At 43.3% G+C, this 20,447-nt stretch overlaps 1 protein-coding gene across 1 annotated transcript; it reads left to right on the forward strand.

The window, feature by feature from the left end:
- Window positions 1-76: 76 nt before the first annotated feature.
- castor1 (cytosolic arginine sensor for mTORC1 subunit 1) lies at window positions 77-19,085 on the forward strand. Its single transcript, XM_062542510.1, has 9 exons — window positions 77-372; window positions 3,993-4,063; window positions 5,747-5,940; window positions 8,248-8,383; window positions 8,840-8,963; window positions 9,857-9,967; window positions 12,190-12,272; window positions 14,374-14,468; window positions 17,247-19,085. The coding sequence occupies exons 1-9, from the start codon at window positions 260-262 to the stop codon at window positions 17,313-17,315; spliced, it is 996 nt and encodes a 331-aa protein (XP_062398494.1). The 5' UTR covers window positions 77-259; the 3' UTR covers window positions 17,316-19,085.
- The last annotated feature ends 1,362 nt before the right edge of the window (window positions 19,086-20,447 follow it).

Consider the following 20,447-nt stretch of genomic DNA (forward strand, 5'->3'; position numbering starts at 1 on the left):
GGGCGTGTTACAATTTATTTGAATACTGTAGTTTACGAGTCAAATTACATCGAACATTTCCTCGCTTGCTCCCGCCTCCCCTTAATGTAGCCTACACTGATGCAAGCCACCAGTCTGTTACATTTGCGAACGCAGTGGACAGGCGATTTTCTTTAGGAATGCTAGAGAATACACGACTTGAATTGATGTCTTTTGTGAATCGTGTGGCAACCACATCTGCTTGTCGTTCCTTGAAGATTAGGTTTTCAGAAGAGCTGAGATGGACTTGCATATCCTCGACCATCGATTGAGGGTGACTAGTATTAGCAAAACAGGACTGGTTCATTTCACTCACCCTTTAATAAAATTAATTTTCTTGAGAAACAGAAGCAGGTAAGCTTATCAACTTGAATGGCGTTCTTACTTTGCCTTTGTTGCATCAGCTAGTGCCCCATCAATCTGCTAACTTATTTCTTTCGGGTCCGACATGTAGAGTGTTGTTCAATTGATGTGTTTAGGCTCACACATTCACCATCGATTGCCATGTTGCCAGTGCTGTGTTATTTCGCGGACCATGGATCAATAGGTTACAATATAGTGTTAGGCTATTGTATAGGCCAAACGCTGGTTAATACGGTTTGGCGTGCCATTGCGTTATCGTGCAAGAACCACTCTCTCTAGTCTAGGAGCATGTTTGCACGCCCACGGAACGTGACATTGAACAGAGAGGTGTTTGCTGTTGGGTTGGGTACGACCATTTTATCATTTAATATTGTTGCATTCGTCACCTCTGCTACCACCACGACTACACTTTCAAATCCTCAGTATGAAAGTTAGGGATTCATCCCTCCGGATAAGCTCTTCAATCGGTCCTATCTCTTTTGAATACTTGGACCATGTTTCAAGTGCACTATCAAGCCTTTGAGTGTATCTGGATGTCGCAGCAGAGACCAGAATAAAAGATGCTTAGGCCTACACACGAGGACACTTCAACCTGGCGATGTTTAAACCATTAGAGTTGGCCATCATCAGTTAAGAGCTCAGCCCAATGCAGTGCTAAGTGTGGGTTCAGAGCAATTTATTAACAAACTTAAGCTACCAACATTTAGGGTAGGCCTAGGCTAGATTGTTTTATTGACTTATAGACTTATTTTCACTAACAGTCTACAGCAACCTGTAAATAGCCTATAAAGGTGTGTGTTAAGACACCTAAATAACAAAAGCATTGCTCATGTAGCCTACTGTTGCACAGGTGTCTGCAGAGGTGGAAAGGTCCAGCTTCAGAAAGTAAAAATCCAACCATTCACCTGTGTGCACTTAACACAGGTGATCTCATTATCTGCTCTGCCTAGCTAAAGAGTTGTGATAATAGCCTATCAGGTGGTTTAAAAGTTGGCACAGGTCACCGGAGATCTTTTTTCGAAGCTAAATTACATAATATTTGTCAGTTAGGACTTGTCCTCCTCACCAGTTGCCCCTCAGTAAGCTGTTTAAGCCTAAACACACAGAGGATTTTTGACAGAGCCATTGTAAAATGGAGTGTCAGTTTGTCAAAAGATTGCCGTCATCTCTATCAACCCCAAGTTGCCCATGCCTGCCTATGCAGTGTGCAGTCACCCTCAAAGAATGCAGTTTGCCTAGCCTGTGTGTTTGCAATCAGACGGATCTTCCATAGAGACATCATGTTGAAGGAAAACATTCCATGTTTGATGTTTTTCAGGCAGGCTTTTCTTAGATGAAAATGGCATCACATTGAACAGTTCGGTTGGCCAGTAACTTTGCTGCAGTTGACACCACATGGATATTGTCCTGTGTTGCCGTGCCACATGATGGTCAGTATGTGTTTGCATGCATCCATTGCAGGCAAGTTAGTGTTGTAACCCAAGAGCCACCAAGCAAACAGGATGTTTTTGTCTGAAGTGTTGTTTTAAAGGCAGGGAGGGAAAACAGGAGTGATTTGCCTATAATTACGCTCTTCTGCACCACTGCCAGCCGGCGCTGAGCGAACTTTAATGAGCGTTCTTTAGCTCAAGGGGCGTTTTTTCCCTAAACACTATAAAAAAGGTTCTATATAGTCAGACGAAGGCTTGTTTGCCTGCATGCATTGCAATGGAGCAGCCATGTTTCAAATGTTTAAACGCCTGCTCCAGGGTTTTGTGTCTACAGACCATCTGAACTTGGCAATCGGCATCAGCCAGGGGTGTGACAGCAGTCAGTTGGGTCTATGTATGTATGTACTGTATATGTATGTATGTATGTATGTATGTATGTATGTATGGATGGATGGATGGATATCAAACACATGGTGTAGACTTTTACACTCACAACTTTCTCTGCCATTGCAGCAAGTACAGTTTGGCCTGTTTGACGTAGAGCTACGTGCACACTCGTTGGGTTTTGTCTTGTTTTTATTTTAGCGATACTGGGTGTAGAGAGTCTTGCTGGTACCCGGAGGAAATATAGCTTGTGTGTGTGTGTGTGTGTGTGTGTGTGTGTGTGTGTGTGTGTGTGTGTGTGTGTGTGTGTGTGTGTGTGTGTGTGTGTGTGTGTGTGTGTGTGTGTGTGTGTGTGTGTGTGTGTGTGTGTGTGTGTGTGTGTGTGTGTGTGTGTGTGTGTGTGTGTGTGTGTGTGTGTGTGTGTTTTGGAGGGGGGGGTAGTATAGGGAGGATGAAAGGTTAACAGGAAGTTGGTGCGGAGGGAGTTGGCTGAACACAATGAGCTGCTGAACTAGCCCTAAGCGGGTGGAGCTCCTTATTTTTTCCCCTCCACTCTGGATTGATGGCCAAGGCCCTGGCCGCAAGCTCCGCTTTCTGCTGAGTAGCTCCCAAAACAGGATCCAGCTGGGCTGGAGGATGTTATCCACAGACAGAGGGGGAGAGAGGAGGGCAAGCCTCTGCTCATCCCAAATAGAGAGCGAGAGAGAGATAAATGGGATGACATGACTGCACCAAGCAGTCTTGGTTAGTTACAGTAAAGAACAGAACCACTGTGCCATACGAAGAGGCTTCTGGTTGGAGCATCTGGTAGATGGACATTCCCCATATGGATCAGTTTACGTATAGACCCTTGGAAAAGTGAGCTGACCGCCATAGGCAGAGATTTGGTGTTAAGTTGTTGTGGGGGGGTGCATGTTGAAGTTAGTGTGTCTGTTCACCGAGAGTGTGTAGTCCTATTTGCGTATTTGCACATGCACCAAAGCAAGCTGTCAGGGTGCAGCAGGCAGGCTAGGCAGAATCGCAGACTAGGCTGTTCTTTTCACGTCGGTGCGCTCGATCGTTTCCCACAGTCGGGGAAGTGGTGTGGCCCTGTGACAATGGCAACATTGAATCAAGTGTACCAGGGTGCCAAGGCTTCCTGTTCCTGCTTGTGAAGTATTTGGGTCAAGGCCTGAAATGATGCAACCAGTCCTCTCTTTTCGCAGCCCCCCACCCCCCAAATGTCCTCTCCGAAAAGGCTGGGGCTTTACTGATGAAAAGAATCTGCATTAATGGCCCAGCGCGCTTTGGACGAGGCCTTTTGGCGGTCATTTACGTCAAGTGTTTGAAGTGGTGCTTTCCTCCCTGCTCAGACCCGACCGGGCTGGACCTGTTTCCAATGGACTATGTTGTGTAGCAGTGGACTGTGTTGTGTAGCAGTGGGGCGTCTGAGGCACTGCTGCCTCCCAAGTCCCTCCCGTTGCGTAGTCTGGTCTCTCACCGCCATGCGCTCCTCAAAAGCAATCTGTCAGTGTTTTTGTTCTTCGGTCTTTGCCCAGACTGGACTGTTGCTCTTCTCTCTCTCTTTCTCTCTCTCTCTTTCTGTCTGTCTGTCTGTCTGTCTGTCTGTCTCCCTTTCTCTCTCTCTATTTCTCTCTCTCTCTCTTTCTGTCTGTCTGTCTCTTTTCTCTCTCTGATTCTCTATCTCCCTCTCTCTGCTTGTCTGTCTCTCTCTCTCCCTCCCCGCTTTTTGCCCCTTCCTCACCTCTTTCTTCAATCTGCTTTTAACCGCCTATTCTCTTGTTTGTTTTCCCTTAGATGTAAATTTCTGAGTCTCACAGAAACTCCAGAGAACTACACAGTTGTCCTTGACGAGGAGGGCTTCAAAGGTAAAAAAAAAAAAAAGCTAATTTTTTGTCTCTTTGTGTTGCTCCTTTTTTTTTGACTTTTTGTGATAATTGCTTGCTTGTGAAATTGAAAACTCCCCATTGCACACAGAGTATTTTATCTCCATCAAACATCTCTTATCTCTCTCTCTCAAAAAAAAAACGTTGATAAGCTACAGATGTGTCTCATTAATTAGCTATCCTAAGTCCTCTTTCACAGATGAATACTGTAGAAGCACTTGTCTGGTTATGCCAAACCCACATTCACAGCATTCATTGTGGCCTGGAACTGATCTTTTGCATTCAGATGGGTAATGAGTGTTTCATCCAACTCGAATGAGATTGGAAGAGCAAGATGCTCATATCTTGAATAGAATGCCAAAGTCGTGGCAATGCGAAACTAGACCCACAGAGAGATTGAATACATCTAACCAACTAAAACCCAGTAGGGAGATGAGGCATAAGATCCCTCATCCGCCGCAGCAAAGGACCATGTGACATCCTGCTCAGTTTTCCTCGACTTTATCCCCATAAATCCCAATGACACAGATACAGGCGTCTAATCCTCTGGGCAGCAGCAATATTGACACTGTCAGGGTCCAAACGGAAGTGTCTTCTTTGTTGCCACTTACCCCTCACCACTGGACATTGATTGATTCCAGCTAAAGCTGGCTTGTTCCATGAAGGTATTTATTAGAGACATTTTACATGTCCTAGAACAAAATGATTCATTACACATTGACTTGGTGTGCCAATCCTAGTTTAAGATTAGTCCTGATCTTGTAGAAAATGACAGGAGAATGTGTCAAATAGGCCAAATGCAAATTATATGCACCGGCTGCATGTTCTGATCTTTGGCCCACACACACACACACACACATATACACACACACACACACCATCACTCTGTTGGTCTTTTTTTCTTTCTCTCTCTCACTCTCGTTTCCTGTAGCCATGCATTCCTTCCTCTGCTTCAGTGTCCCAGCTTACTTTCCCAGAATACTCTTTCGGCATCCTCTGGCGGAACACACCTGTTTCCCAGGTAGCTGCCAGAGGTCAGAGGTCAACAGGCCCTCCTGTACGTCCATCCCCCCTCTGGGCTTTCAGAGAGGCCTGTGTGAGATGGTCCAGCAGGGGGGTTGCTATGCCTTGTTAACTGATCCTTTCAAACTCCAGGAGACCTTTAGCCTTAAAATACCAGCCTGTGTGTGTGTGGGGGGGGGGGGGGGGTGTCTTGTAATTAAGTAACCGTTGATATTTTTAATCGCAGACTGTAAATATATGCATGTGTGGAGAGTAACCCTACGGTCGCACTAGCACCACAGAAGCAGAACAAGAATGGAGACATCTTGTAGCTAATGGGTGTTCCTAGTTCGTAAACAAGGCTTCTCCAAGTTCACTTTCAAGCAACGTACATGCTGCCTTCAGATTGCGTTGCGTCGCTCAGAATTTGCATAGAATAGACCTATGGTCTACTATGGTTCTGCCTAGCAAACAACCACTTGTCTCTTGTCACCGTCAAAAGCCAACTCCCATTGAAAACAAATTGCAGCTGGTCACTTTGTCTCTGTTTCCTGTCGGTATGACCAGGGGCAAGGATGTGTGTGTGTTTGTTTTTACTCAAAATATGTGTATGTGTGTGTGTGTGTGTGTGTGTGTGTTCGTGTGTGTTCTCTGCCACTGCAGAACTGCAGCCATCAGAACACCTGCAGGTGGAAGGCTCCACCTGGTTGCCCTTAAACGTCGTCTCCAATGGCAACGCCTCCAGTAGCTCGCAGGCGGTGGGCGTCACCAAGATTGCCAAGTCGGTCATCGCCCCACTGGCCGAGCAGAACGTCTCCGTCTTCATGCTGTCCACCTACCAGACGGACTTCATCCTGGTGAGGAACTGCACACGTATGCAGCATTGTGTCTTACTGCACAGTTTAGATCCAGCCCTGATTCTACCCAGGCTTGAACCTACCAACTTTGCAGTCATCTAGGGGAGGGCGGCGTGCTGGCAAGGAGACTGAAGCCCATGGTAGCTTAGCTAGCTGCCTGCCGCTAGCACGTCTGCCGCTAGCACATCTCTTAAGGCAGGGGTCTCAAACTCAAATGAGCTGGGGGCCACTGTAACCAACATCAACTGGTTGGGGGGCCGCATAGGTTCCCCCCCCCCCTCCCCCCCCCCCCCCCCCCCCAAGTCTGTGGTTTACGAAGGTGTAAATACTGTATAGCCTACCTATCTAATCAGCATGATGTCTGGATGACAACTACCTCGAATTATGCACCTCCCAGTAAATATTGAATGTTGAACATATTTGAGCAGTTTTACTTTACTTTTTTTGTCCTTTCCCCTACATAAGAAATTAACAGCAAAACAGTTGATGTTGGTTACAGTGGCCCAACAACAGTAAACTATAGCTATTAGGCTACTAACACAAAGCTTTTGTACAATGAAGTAGCCTGGTCAAATCAGTGCCTGTCAAGTGACTTTGTAGTTTTTCAGCTGTCTGTACGGGGTCCAGGACACTATCATCTCAATTACCACTGGCACCTCCATTTATGTTGGGCAGAGGGTCGAAGCATGGTAGCAGGCTTAGAAAACACTGTCGTTCACTCAAAAGACGCACCTTCACAGACGCACCCAGATCACTGTCAATTACGATCGATCATAATCTCCAAAAGGCAGACATACTTCAGAATCAGATATATGAATAACAGACCCAAGACCTCATCAAACGTGATTTTTTGTTTCAACATTTGATGTATTTCTGCTTCAGTTTGTGCAAAACTATGGCCTGCATGCATCGCTTCCGCGTCATTACAAACCGCACGTCTCCTGCGTGTAGTTTGTAATGAGGGGGCTAGTTCGTGAAAACGTTGCTTGAATCGAAACACTTGATGTCTAGCAGGTGGAGTCTAGGCTACAAATGAGATTTGTCACCGTACCTCCCGTCTGTTTTAACCAGTGTCGTTTATCACATAAAAATACCCTCAAGGGGCGACTTAGGCTACATTATTATTTTGACAGAAAGTTGCGGGCTGGAACATGTTGCAAGTAAACAATTGCTAATTCGTGTTGTTGTCACAAGCCTGAGCTATGGTAGCGCAGCCATAGAGCCCAGCCCACGATTGTTACAAAATATAAAATGCTCAGATGCATCTGCGCGGGCCGCACTAACATTAAGCTTCGACTTCAGGCCGGGGGCCGCAAAATATCGTCTCGCGGGCCGCAATTGGCCCGCGGGCCGCGAGTTTGAGACCCCTGTCTTAAGGCATCAGGAGGCAGGTTTATGTATTTACTACACAGTTATTGTACCCACTGCTAGCTATCGTCACACAGATCTTGATCATATACAGTGTTAACATTTATAATGCATGCTAGGGATGGATTTGAGATGAATTCTGAATTAGAATCACATTCATTTGTCTGAGTGAGTTGGTATACTTAAGGAATTTGGCTCACTCTAACAGTATAGACAATGCATGAGTAATATACACATAACATATCATCCTGATAAGGGCCTGTTGTGGTGGATGACGTACAGCAGGGATTTTAGACCAGTGGTCCCCAGCCCCCTGGTGGCCCACGAAGGCATTGTACTTGGACCCTGACCATTTATTGAATCATTTAGTTTATTTGTGGAAATTTATTATCACCTCACACTCCATGACAGCGCTCCCTTGGTTACTTAGGGATCAGAGGTCAGACCCCTGGGTCACAATCGTAAAGCCCCTGATATGAGGGATCAGCATGTATGATGCAAGATGGGGATGGGGTTAGGGTGGAGGTTGTTGCGGTGAAAGACTGCAGAGGTGTAGCCAATGGCAGGGAAAGGATGGGGTTAGCAATCGAGAAATGTACACAGTTACCAATTAACATCTGCATCCAGCCAATAGGTCCTGGTTGTACTGCTATTCATTGACCAGACTGTCTTGAGGTCAAGTTGAAAACCCATGATACGAGTGAAAGTGAAAACCTGTCGTGCCTCAAATCCTTGAAGCCGTGCCAGAGTTTGTTTGGTATTGGTTTTCTGTTTTGCCGTGGGCTGTGGGCTGTGCTATCTGCCATGTGAAGCCTTTTTCTACACAACAGCAGACAATCTTTTTAGATCTCGCCAACTTGATGAGACAACTAATATAGGGATGATTGACGCCTGAGGGTGAATATGCGGCCCTAATGTAGCGTGTGTTGTTGTTGTTAGGTACGAGAGAAGGACCTGTCAGTAGTGATCCACACTCTTCAGGAGGAGTTTAACATCTACAGAGAGGTGGGGGGAGAGTCCGTTCCTATCCACCAACAGGACACACAGAACGGGCTACAGAAGAATGGAAGAGACGGTCAGCACACACACACACACACACACACACACACACACACACACACACACACACACACACACAATTACATCTTTCTATACATAAGGGACCCAAGTGAGGTAGAATTTCATATATTATTATTTGAAATATTTGTTAGCCCTGTGATATTGCACATTGAGCCGTGTAGAATGTAAACATGCGACACACACACACACACTCACACACACACACAATTACATCTTTCTATACATAAGGGACCCAAGTGAGGTAGAATTTCATATATTATTATTTGAAATATTTGTTAGCCCTGTGATATTGCACATTGAGCTGTGTAGAATGTAAACATGCGCTCTGTGCTGTACTTAGAAGCTTTACCCATGTTCCCACTGTGCTTATCTTCACCCACTGTTCTCACTCTACTCACCCATCTTCCTCTTCCTCGTCCCCTCCCCTGCTCCCCTCTGTTGTTGACCACAGCGGTGAAGGCCACTGTGCATCCCGTGCTGATCCCCGAGAACCAGTTCTGTGTGATGAGTCTGGACCCAGACACGCTGCCGGCTATCGCCACCACGCTCATCGACGTGCTCTTCTACTCCAACAGGTACCTCGCGTCCTCGCCGTGGCACGCTGTCGTCCACTCCTCCTCGTGTCATCATTCGTCATCTCTCTACTGTTAATGATAATGGCAGATTTCAATTGGAGCCATAGCAAGGTGACAAGAAGAAAGACATGTTATTCTGTTAATCTATTGATCTTTTTCTTTTCTTCTCTTATATGTTTACATTTTTTATTATTTTCTCTTATAATTGTATATTATACTCTTGTTACATTCGAGTCTAATGATTAGACAATGACAGCAGGAAGTGTTGGGGGTGTTTTTTTGTATTTGGAAGGTCAGGCACGGTTATTGGATGAGAATGTCTGGCGGGCAGTCTGTTAATTCATTCCAAAGCAGTTTGTTTGTGGAGCTGATATCAAGACTTTGTGGAGGCCAGTCAAAGTCATACATATCACACTCTCCCAACCATGTGTTCATGGACCTTGTTTTGTGCACCCAGCTTGAATTAACTGAGCTCTTCAGAACAATCCATTCTTTCACAAATGTTTGTGAATGCAGACTGCATGACCAGATGGTTGATTTTATACGCCTGTGGCAATGGGTCTGAATGAAACACTTGAATTCAAGAGTCCAAAAAGGTTGTTCCATTGTACTTCTGAAATCATGTCTGGTGCTTCACGGGAGGGAAAGGAGAGATCAGCAGATGTAAAGGAGGAGGAGGTTCACTGAAGCACACAGAGATGACTTTCAATTGATTTTATTTTAGTGCATAGCATTCGACTAACGTTTCGACATGTCCTGTCTGTGTCTTCGTCAGAGTCCATGAGTCCAGAAATGATTGAGTGTCCCAAAATAATCCTGTCCTTATGTTGTATTCAGCAATGTATGTACTGTAGTATCATGCTCAAGACCGTTTCTCTTATCTATTTGTCCAGCCTGAAAGAAGAACCTCACTCAAGTGAAGACATCCAGTGTGTCAAATTCTTCTCATTCTCCCTGATCGACGGGTACATCTCCTTGGTGATGGACACGGAGGCACAAAGACGGTGAGTACAGTGGGAGCCTTCGACGATCAGCCAAGCCACCCATACAAAACGTAACTGTGGAACAGATGCCAGCTAGCGTAGCTGTACGTGCCGAACGTCAGTAAACCTCACTCGGCGATGCCTCGAGAACAGTGCTGGTATGAAAGCTAGCAGCCTGGGCTCTTAGCTCGATTGTCAGCAGCGCGTTCAACTCCCAATCCGAGGTGCTGCTGGTCACGGGTTTGAGTCCGGGCGTATGAAGGGCTGAACCACGCAGGTTCAACACAACACAGGTTACGACTGCACTGTGTCAAAAAGAATGCAAGCATCCATGGTTTCTCAGTGATGGGAATTGGATTTAAACGCCAGCCGACTGATTGTCAGGCCGCAATGCTACACTGCTCCTCCACCACACCCACAATGTTTTTTGGCCCAGACTGTGAGACATGAGTGTTCTCATGTGGTAGGTTAAGAAGCAGGGTTAGCATGCGGTAGCCAGGAAAGGTTGTGGTTTCGATTCTTGGCTGCCACCATTGTGCCTTTGAGAAAGGCATTTTAGTTGAAATATGCAAGTTGATTTGGATAAAAGTGTCAAATACAGTGCCCTCCATAATTATTGGCACCCCTGTTTAAGATGTGTTCTTTAGCTTCTAATAAATTCATTTTTTTTCCAAATAATATAGGACCACAATGAAAAAAAGCGTAAAATCCAACCTTTAATACAAGTGCATTTATTTAGAAGGAAAAAAATCCCACATTAAGAAATAATTATTTTACATCAAATCATGTGTGCCACAATTATTGGCACCCCTGATGTTAATGCTTTGTACAACCCACTTTTGCTAATAAAACAGCACCTAATCTTGTTTTATAATGTTTCACAAGATTAGAGAAAACAGAAAGAGGGATCTTCGACCATTCCTCTTTGCACAAAATCTCCAAATCATCCAACGACCTGGGTTCTCTCCTCTGCACTCTCCTCTTCAACTCACCCCACAGGTTTTCAATGGGGTTGAGGTCTGGGAACTGAGATGGCCATGGTAGGAGCTTGATACAGTGTCTGGTGAACCATTTCTGTGTAGACTTGGCCATATGTTTAGGGTCATTATCTTGCTGAAAGACCCAGTGACGACCCATCTTCAGCTTTCGGGCAGAGGCCACCAGATTTTGATTTAAAATGTCCTGGTATTTCAAAGCATTCATGATGCCATGCACCCTAACAAGGTTCACAGACCCTTTGGAAGAGAAACAGGCCCACAGCATCACCGATCCTCCCCCATACTTCACAGTGGGCATGAGGTGCTGTTCTGCATACTCATCTTTTTTTTACGCCAGACCCACTTAGAGTGTTTGTTGCCAAAAAGCTCTAACTTTGTCTCATCTGACCAAAGCACACGGTCTCAGTTGAAGGCCCAGTACCGCTCCAGACGTTTGTGCTTATGATTTTGAGTGAGAAAGGTTTTTTTCCCTCCATGCCTCCCAAACAACTTGTTGGCATGTAGATAGCGCCTGATGGTTGTTTTGGAGACTTTGTGACCCCAAGATGCAACCATTTGATGCAATTCTGTAACAGTGAGTTTTGGAGATTTTTTTATTTCTCTTACCATCCTCCTCACTGTGCGTGGTGGCAAAATAAACTTGCGTCCTCTTCCAGGCTTGTTTACCACTGTTCCAGTTGTTTTAAACTTTTTAACGATTCCTCTGACCATAGATATGGGCAGGTGTGCGAGTGGCTATTTTCTTATAGCCATTGCCTTACTTGTGAAGGTCGACACACATCTGCCTTACTTGAACAGTGTGTTCCTTTGTCTTTCCCATGTTGAAGAGAAATGGCCTCTGTGTCACGTCATATTGATAGCCCAGGGAAACAGGATGTTAGGAATTACTAATTAAATGTTCCTACATACTCTGATTGACTTTGTAAACTACTGTAGGAATGACAGAAATGACAGAAATACTTTAATTATATTTATTTCCTAGAAAATTGTTAGGGTTGCCAATAATTGTGGAACAGGTGATTTTATGAAGAATAATTATTTCTCAGTCAGGGATTTTTTTCCCACCTTAAAATTCTCTTGAGTTGAAGGTTACATTTTTCAACAATTTTCAGTGTGAGAGTATGCTTCTACAATAAAAAATGTATTTATTTTAAGGCTTTTAACGCATCTTAACCAGGGGTGCCAATAATTGTGGAGGGCGCTGTAAATGAGTAAATAAGGTTCTGAGTTGTGTGGGCTTTTCAGGTTCCCGGCTGATCTCCTGTTCACAAGCTCTTCAGGAGAGCTGTGGAGGATGGTGCGAATCGGAGGCCAGCCCTTAGGCTTCGGTGAGTCCCCCATGATCCGTCCGACCCCACCCTAACAGTGTTGGTGCTCAAAACCTCCTATAGATATATCCTTACTATAACAATGGCCAGTTTCACCTTCATAGACTAAGCCTAGTACTAGACTAAGCCTAATTTCACAATAAGTCCTCTTACAAAAATGAAATATTTGTGGCAGATTTGCTGCAAACTTGTGGGTGATTTGTGAGAAAAAAATTAGTTCACTAGAAAATTTTGCCAAAATGTTGGCCGCTAGAGGCAAACTTCCAGCAAATTTCTGGCAACAATGAGAAGTTTACCACTAATGGCAACGTCAGTGATTTGCTATCACACAGTCAATAATGGCAAGCTTCCAGTGAACTTCTAGTGACAAACCTAATTTGCTTATAATATTGCTACAAAATTGCCAAAAGTTAACCACAACTGTGCGGCAACTCACTCCATGCCAATTCAACCAGGGCCCATGCACTTAGGTCTGGAAAAAGTACCTGGTGTACTTATGTTACTTATGACACACTGTAAAATTACTTTTATGTAAGATCAACACTTTCTGAGATATTCCGGGTCGATTTTGTTTGGCCTCTTTTTGTTTTTGTTAAAGTTCACAAGCCCATAGCGCAAGAAATAAACCATGGCTCAAATTTTACATGCTGGATTTCTTGTACATAAATAGGAATATTATATAGCAAAATTGGCATGTTTGGCCAACTATTACCATGTCTGGATGATCCTGCATGGTAATAGTTGTCCCTCAAAGTCGATCAAAATTGTATTGGAGTTTTTGACTGGGCTCTGCGAAGGCCTTCAGAAGACATATTTGTACTCAACATACTGTAGGCTCTTCATTTATTTTCCTTGTTGAGATGAGTAGGGACTGTACAACTGGCTGTATCTGGGAAAGAGTTGATCTCACATAAAAGTAATTTTACACTGTGTCTCCTGGGTAACAGGTACACTTGGTATTTTTTTCTGTTTTTTTTTTAGGTCTAAGTGCGTGGGCCCTTGTTGAATTGATGTGAAATGACCCGTAAGGGTATCCACTGAAGTTCTCTTTTAGTTCAGGCTTGATCCATGTACAGGAAACTAGCACCAAAAGAGCTGCAGTCTTATAACAATTTTGTTTCTCAATCTGTCTGAGAAATCTGTTTTCATCATTCACTCCCTCTCTGCTGAATGCTGTCAGATTAGTTATGGTGATGAAAGAATCATGTGAACTGTGGCAGTGGGTTAAAGATTAACAGCCCTACGAAATGTGACACAGAGAAACCTTGTTGTATTCCCTTGTAGCACACACAAGGCCTGGCATATACTTGTTTTTTGACTAAACATTGGCACACGTTCATGTACACAACTGGCTGTATTGTGAACATGACCTTGATTCATTACTACATGGGCACTACACTGTGGTCTCCACTTCAAGGTCAGACCACAGAATTCAGATCCAGAGTCCAGACCAGAATCTTGAATAAAATTGGTCTTGTCAAAGTCAAATTTATTTGTATGGCGCTTTACATACATAATCATCATTCAATGGACTTCACACAGACAGATTTTGCATGCTCATGTTATGTACGTTCACATAGGGTCTACTTCCTCTCTCTCAGCACACCTCATAGATCACAGCAACCCCTCTGCTGTCTGCCACCCGATTATGATGACATTGTAGAGGGGGGGGGGGGGGGGCAGGAGGTTGTCTGCTGACTGACCCTGCTGTGGGTTTAGGCTGGCATGCTGGGCTGATCTTGGGTCTGCTGAGTCAGGGATACCAGCTGCTCACACTGCACACACTGCCTGGACATGGTCTGGGCATGCCCGCTTGCAGTTCTGATGAACAGTCAGTCAGTGCCCTGCAAACGTATTCGGACTTCCCTGATGGGCAGTTGATAATGGGGATGACTATCAGGGTTGTTGAATGCTTGCAAGGCCCTGTAAGATCCCTCTGAAACATTTTATTTATCAATGTGAAGTGTGTTCAAATAATACAGTAGGACTCGATATACAGTATTAGCAGACCCACATGGATTTACTGCAGAAGTGTGTGAATAAAGACTGAAAAAATGACCCAGTAATAAAAATTGTTCTCTGCCCTGTATGTTGATGTCAGATGAGTGTGGGATCGTGGCGCAGATCTCCCAGCCCCTGGCTGACAGTGACATCTCTGCCTACTACATAAGCACCTTCAGCTTTGACCATGCACTGGTGAGGAAACACACACCCAAAAACACACAGCGTACAGTATGACTAGTTTGACCAGGGAATACACATATGCTGATAAAATATATATATTACTATACTGTATTTAAAGTTACTTAAAAGGAAACTATGCAGGTTTTTTGTGTGTGTGTGCGTGCGTGCGTGCGTGCGTGTGTGTGTGTGTGTGTTGTAAAGCAAGGAGTCACTCCACAGGGAACCGTGTCTCGTGTTGAAAGGCCACTAGGTGGCAGCCGAATGTGCCTCTAAGGATTCACCCACAGAGGGAGCTGTGGGCTATGCTTTGCTGTTGTGTTTTGTTTTCCCAATTCACTCATACTGGTAGACACTGAAACATAATATGTGTAGGTAAAGTTTATGTGTTATATGGATATATGAGGACACATTGTATTAACTGAATACAGTATGGCTTCATCTCATAACCCATTTTAGGTTACATCTTAGGTCAACATGTACTTAGTTAATTAAGCGTTTCTGATGTGTTATAGTTTGTATGTTATAGTATTTCTTTATTTTCATTGGGCTATTAATTGAATTGACATTAATGTTCATTATTGTTATTCTCCTTAATGAAGTCTTAACAACATTTTCAATTGTTCACTGTTAATTTGAACTATTTTATTGTTTCTATTTTTATGTTGCTTTGGACAAAAGCATCTGCTAAATCGCATAACTTTCCCATATCTTCGGAGTTTTGAAGCCAGGAATCCTTTTCACAGGATTGCGCTGGAGCACAGTGACCATAATGAATGAACCAACTCTTTGAATGGTTATGTGTTGTATTTGTCAGACATTTAAAAAGAAAAAAAATGGAATATAATTCTGGCAGGATGAGATATGTGTTGACCCAGTGTGATGGTTGTAAGGGTGGTGTGGTGTTGGCTGCCGACTAAACTACTTTTATAACACCCGGCAATCAGTTGATTCCACTAGTGTCCACTTAAAGTACAGACTATGACCCGTCAGAGTCTGTAGGTATAATATGTTATCGGATAGCCTTTGATGGACACAGGTACCACATCCTTGTCTCCTTCTCTGGTGACTATGATTGTCAGAATCAATACGTTTCCAAAATGATCAGATAGCCAGTGATGAATACAGATCATTGTTGAATGTATGATGCAGCCCCATCCAGCATATGAATTGATTGTTCTTTCAGGAAAGTCCCTATCACCTGTCAGTATTAAAGGATCTTGTGTTGCCTTGAAATAAAACACCCTCAGGTTTCAGTCAGGTAGTGTATGACCACAGTTATAACCCTAAAAAAATAAGACGAAGACGACTGGCAGCGTGTTACCCTTGTTATCTGGTCTGATATACTCAGTCTTGTGGTCACTATGAGAATTAGGTTCTAATTGGTTGTCTGCAGGAGTGAATGACATATCTGTCTTTTAGTCCGTTTGGATTCTGGAAATTGTGTAGTCTGCAACACAACAGCACATTGAACCTTACTATCCCCAGCTCAAGAGCCAAGAGCTCAATTCTAATGTCGGACAAGGACTAATCATTGCGTGTGAGAAGCATACGCAAAACTCCCACATTCTTCAAATTTCTTCTATTAATAATACGGTGATATCACATTCCTGGAAAGCTAAATGGGCCGTCAATAGGAGTAGTCATGCTAACCACCCACTTATTGTGTAATGTTTTGTAAATGGTTCTCCATTTCGTAGATTCATTTCCTTTTAGTCGTAGGCAGCACAGTGGTGGTCATCATCGTGAGAAAGTCCACTGTTGCGTTTCATCTAACATTTGCCACAGATATGTCATGAACGGGGCACCTGTGTTGGTTTGTCAGAGGCTGACAGTGATTGGTTATGTGGTGTCAGTTTATTGGCTGACAACAAAGATCCTTAAGGTGGAGCAAGATACGTCGTCGTAGTTCATGTCTATGGGCGCAAAACGGGGATCATTTCCTCTGCATAAAGGGGGTGTCATGCGCGTCATGTCCATAGACTTCAATGGAACAGCTCTGCATAAAGTGGGATTTTGCCCCCCCCCCCCCCTTGCGATTCGGGTTCCAGGAAGTGGCTTCTCATGAAGTATCTTGCTCCGCCCTTAATGATCTTTGCTGACAAGTGTGTCAAATGGAAACACACCCACTTCCAAATAGATAACTAGGCTACATCACTGCTTGTGTTGTCATATATTCCATTTTGAAATGACAATGTGAATAATTCAGATGTTGGTTTCTTCCTACTTCAGGAATGTCTTATTTAAGTCACTGAGGACTCATTTTGTACCTCCACCTTTATCCTATCTGTACATGGAATCTTAAAGTAGCTTGTATTCAATGTCCCTTGTATTCAATGCTTAAGTATTCAATGCCCTTAAAGTAATCACCATTTCCAGGTTTACAAAAGTACATGCATATATTTTCCCAGTATTGACCTCTTATGCTGTATTCTGAAGTATTAGTAATGTCCACTATTTGTTGTTGTGAATGTGTTTACACACTCCACTGTTCAATATGATGGTGGTATACAACATGAGACTTTTTTGTGTAAACACACACACACACACACACACACACACCAACCACAGATACTCCTCTGGATACACCCTCCATGTCCTCTTGAAAAAGGACATTTATCATCCCATCTCTTCTCTACCAAAAGCAATGTGTTAGAAACAACACAAACTGTGTTGTCCCTATCTGGACATAAAGATGTTCAACATTCATTTTAAGAATGTATGCCTTCACTCTTCCGACTACATTTTCTAACCTGTATGTGTGTGTGTGTGTGTGTGCGTGTCTTTTCTTAGGTCCCAGAGGAGGACATCGTCACAGTAACAGACATGCTCCTGAAGCAGAGGAAGGATCCAGCATGCTGACATGCTGTATTCTCAAGTCTTACGCTGCTCTTTTGACAATGGCAGAGGTGTCTGTGTGTGTGTGTGTGTGTGTGTGTGTGTGTGTGTGTGTGTGTGTGTGTGTGTGGATGTGGATGCTAACCTTTCGTGCCTAGACTAACTCTGCAGCACAAGCAGTATTAACCACAGATCTGTTGCATTGACCACCAGATGTGCTTTTTAGATACAGCAGGGGTTGATAAGGATGTCAACTGATGCTGACTGTCGGCGATTCAGAAGCCGTTGTGAAAATGTGATGTGAATTTAGGTTGTTATCTGATATTTCTTGTTTGAAATGAATGCACTGAAGTGCGCTGAAATGTTACTGTTCTTCATGCTCCTGTGTCTTGCGGTGGTGTTGCAGGAGTCTTCCATGAGAATATGCTGGTTGTTCACAATTTGGAGATGAGAAGGTTCTGAAATTGTAGTCTCTGAAACTCTGCAATATCATTTGTTGCAGTCACTTACATAGTAATGACTTAATGTTTACTTTATTTCTGTCATTTTTTTGTGAGCATTTCATGTGAATATTGGAAGCACATAAGGATGTTGAGAACCTTGTAAAAAAAACCATTTGTTTGGAAAATTGGATTTTCACAGCAAAGCTTTTTGCTTACCAAACACTGCTATGGAGATGTTTTAAGTTTTGAATCAAACAACGGGCTACTTGCACGAGAGACTCTCAATGCGGGGGAGCCGGGTGTGTTTGAACCTGCCGCTGACCAGGTTGGGTGCTGCACCTAGTGAATCAGAAATCTGTATGAATCACAGCCATGAGTACCAATAGTCATCATCATGCCCATCTTCCAGAGTGAGAATCTTGTATTAGAACTACCTGTAATATTCTAGGCTAGGAGGTATCTTAGGCAGTCATGCATTTGACAGTACTCACACCACTACACATCACATGTACATTTAGTTATATAGTGTGCTTAGATTACATGTGGCCTTCACATCAAGCATATTGTGTATATTTTCAACCACACCAGCACTAAAGCTCAGAGAGAGAAGTCCTCTGAATTGCTACAACTTCAATATGTGTTCAGCAAGTGGAGCATAGCCTCTGGTGTCACTATATGCGAAAACTAATGCATTGCAAATGCCTGAATGACCATTTTTAGCAAACCAAGCATTTCAGTTTGACTGAGTGCAAAAGCATCACACAGCTCGAGAGAACTAATACTCCGAAGCACTTAATGTTGCTCTCAGCACCATGATGCTTTTGGGCTGTCAGATGTTTCTCAAAAGCCTTTTGTTGGGCACTCCAAATTCTTAGTCCCATGCTGTTAGTATCTCTGTCGAGAAGTGTCCAGTGCTTTCCATGCCGAGGGAATATTGTGCCAAAATGGACTGGACATTGCATGTTGATTTGCTTGACTTATGGCATGCAGCAGCTGTATTTTTGTCTTCCCATAGAGAAGAGAAACCATACATCTGTTTGTATCTGAGATACAGATTCAACTTGTTTCAAGGGGATTTACTTTTATACGGCTGTGTTGCTGGCCCCAACACGGCATAAGTATTGATAAAGAATAGTCACATCCTTCTATCTTAAGGTGAACACTCAACACTAATGTGTATGTATTATGTTTTGTTGGCAGTCTTTTACATTTGCACAAACCTTCCCCCTTAGACCAAGGGTAGACCTTTAGACCTTGTTTATCAAAGGATACACTTATTTTGTAGCAATAGAGGAGTACATACAATGTTTATAAACATGAGACTTCAATAAATGATGTTGAATTAAAATAAGTCCTTGTTCCATTTACTCCCTTGTTTTTTAAGCTGTGTTGTGTTGAGATGATAAACGATAAACATTTACCTAGATGCAATGTAGAGGAAGCTTCCCAACTGTCAGTCAAACTTACTGCACATAAAATGGGTTATATACTGTACATTACAGGTTAGTTCAGTGGTCCTTAAAGTGTGAGGCAGGCCCAACTAGTGGGGAATAGAGACATGACAGGTGAAGCGCGATTTTTATATCTTTCATAATGCCTTCAATTTTTTGACAAGGTCACACACAAACAGTCATAAATGGACAGACGTATGGATTATAACAGCAAATTATATTCAGCAGATTGAGACGGGAAATGTAACATCGAACCAAAATGTCCTCTAACACCGCATTCACGGGGTAGATCGACTTGATGTAGCTGCCTGCAGCCGTCTGGGGAGTTTTCGCACAGTCAGAACCCACCTTATGTGAAGGCAGCGTGCATACATCCCTCTAGTACTCCACTAATTTCCTGAAGCACCGTCGTAACTCTGGCTAATGTTGTGAGTAGCCTACAATAGCCAGTATGAGAAAGGTGCTGCAGTATGAGTGGATATATTCTCCAAAACCATGCAGGGTTAGCAAGCCAGTGAGATGTTCTTCTAGCAAGCAGTTCTGTACAAATCAAATTATAATGGACAATTTTTTTACTTTATTACGGCCTTTGGTCCCAATTATTTCTCATCATAAAATACACATTATTATTAACAAAATATATAAAGCTTTATGAATTCCAAAACATGTGAAATATAAATGGTGTGTGTGTGTGTGTGTGTGTGTGTGTGTGTGTGTGTGTATAGGGTCAAGCAGAATCTAGGTTGGCCACTGGTGTGAATGATCAAATTATATTCAAAATCGAGATTCTTGACTTGGTAGGCCTATCATTAAAAAATAATTTTGGTATTGTGACAACACTACCACGTTTACAAAGACCAGCAGCAGGAATATTATGTATTTTGACAATATACAGTAATATTGTGCTGTAGCCTAAAACATGTTCTCACATGTGTTGTGACCTGTTTGAAATATGTACACTTTACCATACCTCATACCTAAACAAGCTGTGCATACCTCATTTAAACCAGTTTGATCATCTGTATCTTAAAAACTATTGGTCTGACATGATGTGGCCAAAAGGTGACACGTACAAGTTTAGCAATGTGGTTGATATCCTAGATAACGTGACTGAGCGTCCATAAAAGGGAGAAGTCACTGCAATAGCAGCATTTAGCTTCACTGAAGTCACTGAAGGTTCAGTCCCTCTTACATCGCTGTGGGCCTGTTACTTTGTTTAACTCTTGAGAATGTTGACCAAAGGTAACGTCTCTTCTTCTTTT

Source organism: Sardina pilchardus, chromosome 8 (assembly GCF_963854185.1).
Source record: "Sardina pilchardus chromosome 8, fSarPil1.1, whole genome shotgun sequence".
Classification (NCBI taxonomy): Eukaryota; Metazoa; Chordata; class Actinopteri; order Clupeiformes; family Clupeidae; genus Sardina; species Sardina pilchardus.

Excerpts from the sequence above, each read along its gene's own strand:
- castor1 (XM_062542510.1), top strand. The coding sequence starts at position 260 with ATGGACTTGCATATCCTCGACCATCGATTGAGGGTGACTAGTATTAGC. Across the intron at positions 9,968-12,189 it reads GACACGGAGGCACAAAGACG|GTTCCCGGCTGATCTCCTGT; the intron begins GTGAGTACAGTG and ends TGGGCTTTTCAG. Across the intron at positions 14,469-17,246 it reads TCAGCTTTGACCATGCACTG|GTCCCAGAGGAGGACATCGT; the intron begins GTGAGGAAACAC and ends GTCTTTTCTTAG.